Source organism: Astyanax mexicanus, chromosome 1, assembly GCF_023375975.1.
Source record: "Astyanax mexicanus isolate ESR-SI-001 chromosome 1, AstMex3_surface, whole genome shotgun sequence".
Lineage (NCBI taxonomy): Eukaryota > Metazoa > Chordata > Actinopteri > Characiformes > Acestrorhamphidae > Astyanax > Astyanax mexicanus.
The window spans coordinates 27,573,273-27,586,143 of NC_064408.1; the positions used below are offsets into that span (position 1 = coordinate 27,573,273).

A 12,871-nucleotide genomic window follows, 5' to 3' on the forward strand; every position below is an offset into this window, starting at 1 on the left:
ATATTGTGTTTTTCAGTCACATATTTCTCTTCACGTCGTTTTATCGTTTACAAAATAACGGAAAACTTAACGACGCGCCTCAACTAGTAACGTTAGCTACCGTTAACGGAGCCTGAGTTAGCGCCTTGAGCATCACAACAAAACACCGCAAAAACAGCCAAAAACTAGTCCAAACCGCAGCCGGACTGACTTTATTCTATAAATTATGTTCTCTAACACTAATCCAGGACGTTTCTGTCCTACTCTCGAGTCTAAAATTTCAGCGAGGTGCCCCCATATTTCTAACTTAAGCTGAAGTGAGGGTGAGTAAGGGGAGTCAGCGGAGTGCATCATCCCGGTCAGTCAGTCAGTCAGCCTGAGCTCCTTTCAGAAAGTTTTTTCTCACACGATAAAAACACACCGCAGCTTCACAAAAACGAAAAACAGCGGCTCCTTACCGTCCTGAGCCAGGTGACACACACCAACAACCAGCAGGAGCATCCAGCAGCCTTCCCTCAACATTTTCCTGCACTTCTCTTCACGTATCCAGATCCTGGAGGTGATGCGCGCTCTCTCCTCGCCAGGAGACAACTGGACAGATTTGGCTGGAGTGAGAGAGAGAGAGAGAGAGAGAGAGAGAGAGAGAGAGTAGGAGAGAGAGAGAGAGAGAGAAGGGAGGGAGGAGGGTAGGGTAGAGTAGAGAGAAAAGAAAGAGGAGTACAGTTGGAGAAAGGTTTCTGCAGACCCAGCCTGCACCAAAGAAAATAAACCACTAAATGAACTTGATTTAGTCTTGCCACACATTTCCACCTAAACAAATACAGCAGAATTACACTGTAGACTTTAGTTTAACTTACACTGTTTTTTCTATTTTAACCCCTTCATGTCTAACTAGTACTATATCTAGCACGTAAAGTATGTAAAAAATAATAATAATAACTACTATTTTTACTATTACTATACAAAGGAATCCCACGATATGCTTAACATTAGTCAAAGTAATATATTTTAGCGTAACATCAACTGCTGTTGCTATATTAACCCCTTCAAGTCTAACTAGGACTATATTCAGCATGTAAAGCATGTAAAAAAAAAATCTACTATGTTTATTATTATTATACAGAGGTATTTCCCACAATATGCCTACACATTATGAAAACATAAAGCTATTCACCTAGTTTCTTTTGTCAAAGTAATATAGTTTAGCATAACTTATACTGCTATGTCTATCTATAACTATATTTAGCATGTAAAGAGCGAAACTTAAGTCTAAGTGCTCAATGATTTTTTTAGTGTATGCTATTTTTACACACTATTATTTACATGATAATTTGGATTAGCATGCTCAGCAGTCACCCTTGTTCCAATTTTTTGGGATTTTTTTTGGGAGTTATGTTCTCTGGAATGTGTATGTGTGTGAATGTGTGTTTTCAGTGTAATGTGTTTATTAGTTTATTAGTTTTTACCATTTCTGGAGCATTTCTATTGGTACATGGATCCTAATATTTTGACACAATGTGAAGAACAGCTAACGTCTTAAAAAATAGAGACAATGATGATTATGTTAAGTAAAAATATATAGTGAGAGAAATATATGATTTATATGAATATATTGCTTTGAAGTATTGGCAGGCTGCGGCACATGTAAAATTACAATAGTTTAATCATTTGTTCATTTGCATTTATTGTAATGATGTTTTTAACATTTTATATTTTATATGTTACATAACATTGAATGAAATACTTGTTGTGTAAAGCCTCTTAAAATTTTGGTTGATATGTTTCTGAATAATTGCATGATGGCGTCTACCACTAGTTGGGGCATGTTTATGAGGACCTCTGAGTAGCGGCCAAGCAGAGAGTTTGTGGCTTAATTCAGGTGTTTGAACTTGCAGTTTTGTTCAGGTAATGTGCATTACACGTTCAATGTGCCCTTAGGTGCCTTTCTGGCATGTTGGCACAGTATTTTACCCAATAAGGAATCTATAGGTAAATTATATCTGTCTGTGTTTGTGTGAGTGAGAGAGAACTGCTGGTAATGAAACCTGTGTATCTAAGGAAAATAAACAGGAAATTAATGGTCATTTTTTGATTGGAACTTAGCAGTTATTTATTTGCAAAATATATGATTAAAGTACTCTCCTGTACACATATTTACGCAGTGTAAAACATATCTTTTACATATTGTTTTGGCAAAAATATACAAATAGAAAAGGTGTTTCTTACTTTTTTCTACAGACCAGGGGGGATCTAGCACCTTGGAGATTTCAGATTTCATACACCTAGACTGTCCACATATCCTTGAAGGCCTTAATTACCTACCTGGCTCATGTGTGTGACACTGGGGGGGAGGGTCTGTCAAAGTATGGGGTTGTGTAATTACATAGCTATAACTTGCCTTCAAAATGAGATTTTCAAGGGACATCCTTTCATTTTTCAACAAGACAATGCAAAACCACATGCTGCACACACTAAAGTTGGAACTGCTATGAGTTTGAAACTACTGTCTACTCACTGCATTCTATCCTGTTTTTCTCTGTAAAGCTGCTTTGTGACGACTTTTGTTGTAAAAAGCGCTAAATTGAATTGAATCCCCTTACAATTAATGCTAACGTGAGTTAATTGACAAGTATATTGGCTGAATGGGTTTGATATTAGTTTCTCGTAGCTGAGGTGAGCTCTGGTGAGAAAGAAGACACTAGAGAGTTGTGGTTTTCATAGAAGGTGTTGTTAATAGTGTGGCTCCAGCTTCAGCATTGGGGCTTTTCCAAACAAATGCCTTAGCTCCCAGGTTGTTAACAACCTTTGCTAGTTTTCACCATACCACTGTCATCTCTGTTAACAGCTGTGCATGTGTGTGTGTGTGTGTGTTTGTGTGTTTGTGTGTTTGTGTGTGTGTGTGTGTGTGTGTGTGTGTGCACGCGTTCTGGGGAGTCTGTCACTCCAGCTGTCCAGCTAGCCCTCACCCCATACATCACCCTGTTCCACCAACCCAACTTGGAGGCATATTATATTACAGCCGAAAAGGAGGGAACTCAGTCTGTTACTCCAGCCAACTTAAAACTATAGCTTGCAGGAAAAAAAAATCTGGGTTTTCACTGAGAATACAAACCTAATTTGGCTAACAAGCAATTAAGGCTAATATCTCAATCAGCATTGTTCTAATTGCTTTAATAATCTTGAGCAGATTTACTTATGGGCAATCTTCAGAAGGTGATCTGAAACAAAAGCAGTGGTAAAGCAGTGTAAATGCATCTGTCTTTTGAATACGCATTCCACAACCATATCGGCAGTAATAATTGCTGTGCAATTAAATAATTTGCATATTCCTTAGCACACAGCAATCAAAAGATTACTAACCAGACTAACCACAGACACTTTTAAATAACAAGTGTAAATGCAAATGGTTAAAATCTTATCAGAAAAAAAATCCAGATATTAGTCACATGAAGTGACCAGGTGTAAACAGGGTAAAATGTATCTATGGCAGGACTGGCAGTTTTACAACCCCCATGAAATTTAGGTTAATCCATTCCAAAATGGGCTGTGTGTGTAATCAGTGAAAACTACAGAGTGGGTGTGCTCTCTTTTGGACTCCTTAAGGAGGCTGCCATTTCCTGTCCAGAGTGTGTTTAATCAATGAAATCTGGAAGCTGTTACCAATGCGTGAGAAATGGCAAGTGTGGCGTTAGAGCGTGAGATTAGTGCTAAATGCGTGACTCTTACGGCCAAAGTGTGACAGTTGCACAACAGCACATTACATACTCTGAAACAATTTAAGAAAGGCATCTTAAAGCCTTATTGTCGTCTATTACTTTTGTCTGTTTTTGAAGATTACAGTATGTGAGGAGGTTTAAGGCATCTATGAATCTAGGAATGACATCACACACAAATTGATTTTAATCCAGCTAAACATTTACAATTTTTAAATAATTTTACATTATTTTAAAATAGTTAGCTTAAGACTTTATAGATTTGCCATGACTGGTTTGATGACTGTTTTTTATTAGGATTTTTTTTGTAAATCCAGTCAAAACAGGTTATAATTGTTAGTGATACCAGTTGATAGTAATATGTGCATAATTTTGCCCATCCAAATGCTACGAAACCATGTCCACAGGCAGAAGCTGGACAGATCTGTGTGTATGCTTGATTCAATGAGAAACAAATGGATAGAAATGTTAATACATTGTATAATACTACTGCTATTACTACTGCTATAGTACCTGTGGAGAAGAAAGGGTTGGGAGCCTTGCTCAGGGGCCCAGAAGTGGCAGCTTAGCAAACCCAGGTGTCAATTTACAACCTTGTCATTGATAATCCAGTGCTTTTACCACTGGGTCACATCTGCCCCAGTAATAGCTTTTGAAAAAGCAGCCATCATTAAGTCTCTTTTTAATCAGTAACTTTTGTTTGTTTATTTCATAACGGTGTGTCATATGCTTCAGGCGAGTGTGTGAAGATAGTAGTAGAACCAGTAGTCCATTACGTGAAGCTGTACTAGCCACATATCTGCACAGCAAAACTAAAGAAACAACATGCTTCACCAAACATGTGAATTTGGCTCATCACTTACATTTTTTAAGGCTGGGGGTTGATAACAAAATGAGTCAGTTATCAAATTCCATGACTTTTGGAGTAAGAGTCACTCCAAAGATTTGGGATAGATTCCACAACAGGTAATTTAAGGCTATCTATACCCGCATGTCTGGCTGCATAGTTGTATGCCCCACTGGGGAAAAAAGCATAATATATATAAAACAAAAAAAACATTGCTAATCTTTGTGCCTGTTGCATTTCATGATTTATCAATGGCAACATTTTTAGAATAAACAGTAATTTCACGTTAAATTATGTTAATAGAATTTACATAACAATGTATTTAAGCAATAATGCACTAAAGGTTTGTGCTATGGTAATATTGGCATATCTGTGCCGCAGTCTCTGGCCATAGAGCAGCACAGCAGTGCCAATATTGCACATTATAGCACAAACCTTGAGTGTATTATTGCGATTATACCACAGTTACATTATTGCTGTTTATTTAAAAAAGATTTTGAGTTAAAGAGGATGAGAAAATATGATCTGTTTGGTTATAAAAACTCTGCGAGTTAAAATAGTTCCTTTCAATGGCCCGCTTCTAAAACTACAGCTCTTAACCCAACAAAGCTGCTGATGCTATATAACTCTCCTCTCACGTTTCTGATGGATCCATAAAAACATTGTAGAAGCTGATTCAGTTTTTGTTTATAATACTAAAATCAACTTCAATGATTTTGCTCTGTAACCTGCATCTAAATACCTTAAGAGCCCAGGACGTTTGTTTTACTGTATTAACTTAGTTTCTCTGCATTTCCAGCTCTTCCAAATCATTGTTTGTAAGCGTGACAAACCTTGGCTCATTGGAGGCCTCAGGCTGGTCATTTATAGCTTCATCCTTACTCAAAACAAAGGCTTTCGAAGCCAGTAGATTTAATGAATTTGCTGTAATTCATTTTGACAATGTTGCTGCTCTGTTTGTAGCTGTGCTGTTTGGCTGCATCGTTACTAGGTTAAAAAAGGCACAGATGGACCAAAATGTCTTGAATCAGACTTCCCTTAAAGTTAGGGCAAGGGCAAAACCAGGGCATATTTAATTTTAGTCTAAACTACAATTTCAATGAAACAATAGTAATTTAATAGCAGAGTCTAAGGTAAGCACACAGAAACAAGATCTCCTCATAAGTTTATCTTCAAAACGGATTTTAAGAGCTTCTGGAAGTTTTTCCCAGACATCTAACAGAGCGTTTACCAGATTAACTCAGCACATTAAGCAGCAAGTGCACTTGAGTTTGTTCTGCTCATCCATCTCACTGTCAACACTTCAGATGTGTTTGTTCACCTGTTGTTAATGCAGACTCTCGCTGACACACCACTGAGGAAATTAGAGGCTAGAACCTGACCAGTACTTCTGAATCTTCTGAATCCAGGTCAGTATTTAGCGAGAGGCTTCTCTCGTGAAGTCTTAAGGCCGATAAGCACAGAGAGGCAGCTGGGGGAAATCATATCCCACCAGAGAGGAAATAAAAGAAGGCAGGCTTTGAAGTCCACACAGAACCCAGACTCGTCTCTCTCTGCCCCCCTGCCCTCCCTCTGATTGAAAGAGAAATAAAAGTCTGTTCTGACATTTTGTTTCCCATTTCGAATCAATCTGCCTTATCCTCTGCACCCCTTTTTCAGTTATTTCGGCCTCTCTGTCTCTGTCTTCCCATCAAGAAAAACATTCACAGTCTTATCCCTTTAAACCCCAAGGGACCAAATGTGGATCTGTGCTCCCAGAGCATGCCTTGCTTATATTCAGCAGCTTCTGTTCAATTCCTGTTCTGTTGCAGAAAATGTATATAGGTGATTCCAATATACATGTTCTGTGCTTCTTAACAGATATCAGATTATTTGTAGAAAAAAAAGTTGGAAAGAAGATTCTAAAACAAAGATTCTAAAAATAGTGCTGAAATCGACTGAAAAAGCTGCAAAACATGGGATGGGGACCCTGGCTTCCTTCCACAACTCAAAACATGGAGATCAGGTGAATTGGTTAATCTAAATTGTTCTGGTTGATGTGAATGAGTGTGAATATGTATGTGTGTGTGTGTGTGAATGTGTGGTTATCTGGATTTGCACTGTGTCCTGGATGAACCCTTCTAATGTTAATGATGCAGTCCTCCAGGTGCAGGGTTGTTTTTGCGGCTGAGAGAGTGCTATGTGCAATTGGCTGCCTCTTCTCACAGGTGTGTGTTGACTGAGTGCTGAGTGTGAATGATTGTGTAGAGTGCTGATTGTAAAGTGTTCTTGCGTATTACAAATTATTCAGAATTTCTCATGTTTCAAGATTGGTGATTAAATCGTTAGAAAACGTAATTATTACCATAATTGTATATAGCTTTTGCAACTACTTGAAATATTTAGTAATAACCTCAATAAATATGTTTAGGTGTGTAACATTTCACTCAACATCATTAATTACACCCATAACATAAGATAACCAAACTTTTGAATTTGAGGGTGCCGAGTGGTCCAGCGGTTTAAAGCGCTGCCACTATGAGCAGGAGATCACCTGTTCGAGCCCCCGCTCATGCAGCTTTGCCATCAAGCTGCCGGCGCTCTCCCCGCACATTTCTCTCCAAACATTTCACCTGGGGTGATGTCCACTGCACAGGGAGTCTGTGAGCTGATGTATCAGAACCGAGTTGCTGCGCTTTTTGGGTAATTGGCTGTGCTAAGTTGGGGAGAAAATGGGAAAAATTTATAGAAAAAAAATATTATTACTTTTGAATTTAAATGGAAGTTTACTGTATATTAGTAATAACACATTGAGCACTATCAGAATGTTAGAATGGATTGTTGTAGGGATGCCATCTAGTTATGCCATTGTCAGGTTTTTAAAAATGTAATAAAATATCAATAGTTCAGTTTTTATTATTTCAAATGAATATTTAAATAAGGATAGGATAGAAGGTAACTTGCGTAATGAAGAAAAAAATTGAAAAAACTTGACTTCAAAAATGACTTAAAGATATGGAGAAAACCAGACCCTTAACAAGTGTGAAACTCTAGTAATCTACCAAAACCACCCAAACCACAGGTGTTCGCTGTGTCCTTCCATCCCCTTAAGGAATGTGGCACTGATAAAGGAGCTCTTACTGAGAAACGCAAACAGGGAAAAAGTACAATGTATAATCAAATCAAACTCCTAAAGCTGCTGCTTTTCTCAGAACAGACCAGACCTCAATATCCTTGAGTGTGTTTGAAATGACTTGGGTGGTGATAAGCAGAAAGTGGTCCCTTAACTTCTGAGACTGAATTTCAAAGGTGTAGAAAAATCTCACCTTGTCATGAGCATGCTGGCCAGTTTTTAGTATTTCCCTCACAAGCTAACACCTCTCAACTAATACGTGTGTGTGGGTTTCTAAGTCATCCCCTGAGGTGACACATCATGCCGATGTATAATATCTAGTGCTGTATCTACCTATGTAATGTAAGTTTTTAATTATGTGTAAATCGTATAGCACAACATCAATAATAACTAAGGGCTCCAAGGGATAATAACTGAATTGTACGTTCAGAGTTTACAGGGTTACTCTCTATCTTATCTGGCCATCTGCTTGGTATCTCATAGACGTGTTAGTCCTAGGCAAACACTGGAGAAGGGGTCGATAGAAGTTGAAGAATATGACGATTTACGAGGAACCATTAACAAACACCATTAACAAACACCATTAAGTCCACACCAGGGCAGGTGGCCTTCAGTCTAAACACACAGCAGGAACAGTGTTTTCGCAGTTAAAATGCTAATTAAAACAATGTTTTGTCTAAATGCTTGTCTTACAGCTAAATAGACGTTGTTTGTAAATAGTTGGACATAATGCAGTTCCTTGCTTTGGGAACCTCCACTGTTCAAAACAACATGCTCTATGCTGGCTGTTGCTTTGAACCATCATGTTGTGGCATGATTTTCAGAAGGGTTAAGATCAAGGTAAGCCAGCCAGACTCATCCCATTCCATCTTATTTTCTAATCCTTTGATTTGATCCCTTTAGCATCAACCTAAACCTGAGTAGTTTAATCAACATGGAATCTTTGCTGGAGGCTACAACTTTGCAGTCCAAGAACAAATTTGTGCTGTCACAATAGAATGATACAGTCAATCAACAGTAATTATTGATTTCCTGTAGGCCATACATCATCAGAAAAACATTTTGAGAGATTTTGTCTTTATTGCTTTTTTACTTTTCAAAAAGAAACATTGATTTCCAAAATAGCAACTTTATAGGGAAAAAAATTATATTGAGCATTTTTATTGGTCTATATATAATTACATTTTAAAACAATGTGAAGTATGGCTGCAGTTTTCAAATAAACACTTCCAACAAATAAACCTTACGCCATTTTTCCCTTTTGGGAGAAATCAGTTATTGTTTCTTTTTTGTAATTAATGTAATGTAAAGTAAAGTAAACTAATAAAGTAATTAGTTATTGTACATGAAAAAAATCAAATGTGCTTCATTCAGACTTTCATGAAGACTTAAAAGAAAAGAATAAATAGAATAGTTAATAAAATATAATCAATTTCTTCCAAAAACGAGAAATGATTGATATATGGTTATTTGCTGGAAGGGCTTAAATGATATAGTAAACTAAATGAGAACTGTGCAAGTGCAACAGTTGTGCTTAGCAATGTTTTATCACTTGTTAATTCAATACAGGATAGTGCATTCATATTTTGTGTACTAACAAGCCAAATTTGCACTATTAATATTAGTATATAGTATATACCATATAGTAATAGCCAACAGTATTAGCAGTGCAATTGGTGCACAGAATAAAGAGCAGAATCTTTACTGAAATATTAAAGTGACTGAAGGAGAGAAACAGTGTGCGAAGAGCGGAAATAGCTGTTGGTTGGCTTCAGCATTAAAGGGTTAAAATCTACCCCTCGGCTTTCTCTCTGCTTCTCCACGGTGAACACATCTGAAAAGAAACCCTGGAAAAAAAGATAAAAGGAGGGTCGGTTCCAAAGAACGTACAAAGAGAGGATCGAAGTAAGGCGTATCTGCTGTATTGCTCTTTCTTTTGCATGCCAGCTCTATCTGGCATTCAGATCTGAACTCAACAAAGCTTGGCTGGTAGAGCATCGGTGGTTGATTGAGGCCCCCCTACGGAATGAGCTCATGGAAATGGTAACACAAGTGTGTGTGTGTTGGCGTGTGTGTATTCTTCTTCCTTACAAAGCCTACCTCGTTGCCCACAGGCACCTGCAATCCCACCTGGGTCTGGACACCTTATACCTTTGCTGTAGGCAAGCGATCTTCACTTCTATTCTTACACTGATGACATAAAGTCAAGAATATGCAGCCTCCCCCTCGCAGTGGTGCCTATTCCAGTTTCTAGATGGTTTTTATGACATCTTTGTATTGGCTTTGCATGCCACAAACACAACACAATACAACCTGAACCACAGGACTGTGGAGAATCTTGTCATCATGATAGAGATCTTCCTCTGAGCTCCTACAGCGTCACAAGAAAACCAACAACAACAAATCCTATAACTACTGCCGGAATAAAAATACAATCCAGGCATTTCCTTGGGCATCACCATAAGCGAAAGGTTGAGGCTTAAGACGTAACAGCGTTACAGCAGTGCCCATCCACTCTGATTATCTGGTGACAGTAAATGTGCCTATAAGCCAGTGATTGAGCAGTAATGTGATTAGACCAGCTATTCTCCACCTCATGGCCTACAGCAAGACAAAAAAGTCCTTCTGCCAGCTCCAGTTTCACAGACTGGGGAGCAATGTGTATCACAACAGGGGTGTCAGACTCACCAAAGCCAAATGTTAAGCTGAAATATGAGAGTTCAACCAAGGGAGAACAATGTGAATGGCCAGTGATATCCCCGAACCGCCAAACCCCAAGACACCCTTAAAAAAATAAAAATCCAAGACGACTGTCTAGAATTCTGAAAGAATGTGTTACTGACAGATAAATCTAAACACGAATCCAGTATTGGCAAAAAAAGGAAGAACCTCTTACCTCTAACTGTGAAGCATGGTGATGGTAGTGTGATGGTTTTCTTTAAAAGAGAATGTCTATGGACAGATGTATGATCATCTGTCCATGAGCTATAGTGGAATCAAGGTTCTTTGGTCATGCAACAAGACTATGATCTATAACACACAAGCAACTTTAAATCTTTAGAAGTGCCTAGTCAAACCCCAACCTACATACTACTTAAAATGGTGTAGAAGTTCATGAAATGTGTAATTTGAGCTTGAAGGCCTACAAACATAGCTGAGATTTTGCAAGTCTGCAAGGAGATGTGGGCAACATATACCCGCTGCTTTGTAAGGCAGATATTAACAACTAGAGGAAATTTTTTTTGGTCGTTTTTCTGCTAAGTGGGATGTAACCAGTTATTTACCTTTTTATAATTTATATTTGATTGTATCTTAAATTGCTTTCTTTAAATATAAACATATATATATATATATATATATATATATATATATATATATATATATGTATATACATATACATATGTATATACATATATATATATATATATATATATATATATACATATTTTAACTACACTGAATGTAAAAAAAAACAAAATGTTTCATTTAGTTTTTACTACTTCAGTAATGTTGTTTCAGTATTGGAAATGCAAGAAGAGAAAATGTAAATATTTACTTTACTACAGTTTTAAAAATATATATTATTTTTAAAATTCTACTTTAGAGCCCTGCTTCAGTGTTTTAAAATTTACTTTTTTAGGTTATAAAATAGGCTGGGCTCTGAGTGGTCCAGCTCTATAATCAAATCCTGTTCATGTAGCTTGCCATCAGCTTCCAGAGCCCTAAAAGAGAACAATTGGCCTTGTTCTCTCTGGGTGGGTAGATGGCGCTTTTTCCCCTTATCACTGTAAAGGGTGATGTCGATCAGCATGAGGCGTCTGTTATCTGTTGTATCAGAATCGAGTCGCTGCGCTTTCCTCCGAGCGCACTGTGACGCTACTCAGCAATTCTGCATCAGCAGCAGTTTAATAAGAGGCGGTGGCTGACTTCACATGTGTCGGAGGTGGCATGTGCTAGTCTTCACCCTCCTGGTGACAGGGGGGAGTCCTAATAAGTGGGTGGGGTAATTGGTCTTGTAAATTAGAAATAAAATAAAATAAAAAATAGGGTACTTAACATGATATGTCTAAAATGTCTTTCATCAATGACAGGCTTCTTTTAGAAGCATTATGTTTACACCAAAAGGGTTTAGATTTTAGAGAGGTTAACATATTTGTGAGACATTGCTTCTTTGTTCTTCTAGCTAGAGGCAGGATAGCCATCTCATTTGTAAATGTCTGAAAGAGAGAGGAATGACCTTGACACGTCTAAACCCATTCTCCCCCAAATAAAACAACACCTGGCGAAAGGCACAATTGTACAAATGTGTCATAAACAACTAGTCATAAAAATAAAGAAGTCATTAAAGAAGGTGCAGACACAAACAAAAAACTTTTTTTTGTTTGCTGGAGTTGGTTGTTGTTATGTCTCCTTTGGGCCATGCTAAGTCTGGAATTCCCTCTCTTTTTCTCTCTCTATCTCTCTCGGGCATTGTTTTTCAGTGCATTGTCCTGAGAATTCCTTTTTGACAGCGTCAGAGCCATTATCTCCTCTGGCTGGAGCAGGGCATGACAGTGGATGAGTGTGACTGTTTGCTCTGGAGGTGAAAGGTGGTCCCTGGGGGAGGGTGGAAGGGGTCTTGGTAAATCACCATGTCCTTTCAGCAACAAGCCTTATGCCTAAGGCACTCAGATGTCTAGGATGACCTCTTGTATCAGCCGTTGCCATCACAACCGGAGGGGCGCCAATAATTAGCTAATGAATCACCCAAGCTCTGTCCCACAGTCTGCATACACTGCCATTTGATTGGCTGGCTGAAGGGAAATCAGAGGGATGCTTTTAATGCTGATATCTAATTGGATCGATGGGCTGGATGGGGAGGGCCTTGGCATGAATTTTGAAAAAGATGACTTGAGTCTAGGAGGGACCCAGGTGGCCACTTGAGCAGCAATATGAAGCATTAAACCAGGATCATGGCATCTTTTAATCTTCATTGGACCGAAGGACAGTTTATGCCCACTTTTTCTCGAGATTTTTAATGCTCCTCCCCTTCAATGAACTCTTGACGTCTCAGAATACCTCTTTGTCGAGGTGGAAATGGTTGTTCAAGGACGCCTGAGATGGATCCAAATTGCTTTTTTATGCTGAGCTGTTCAACAAAAGGAGGGATATGCTTAATTACTTATTTGCTACGCTGATGTCATAGTTTATTGTGTGAGAAGGGCTGGATTGACTTAGATC

General features: G+C 38.2%; 1 protein-coding gene across 2 annotated transcripts in view; it reads right to left on the bottom strand.

The window, feature by feature from the left end:
* mcama (melanoma cell adhesion molecule a) overlaps positions 1-597 on the bottom strand; it is a 55,444-nt gene extending 54,847 nt beyond the window's left edge. For both annotated transcript variants that reach the window (XM_022679099.2, XM_022679092.2), the window contains exon 1: positions 438-597. In XM_022679099.2, coding sequence (XP_022534820.2) covers positions 438-501 — 64 coding nt within the window. In that variant the 5' untranslated portion in view covers positions 502-597. The remainder of the gene's footprint in view (positions 1-437) is intronic.
* Positions 598-12,871: the final 12,274 nt, after the last annotated feature.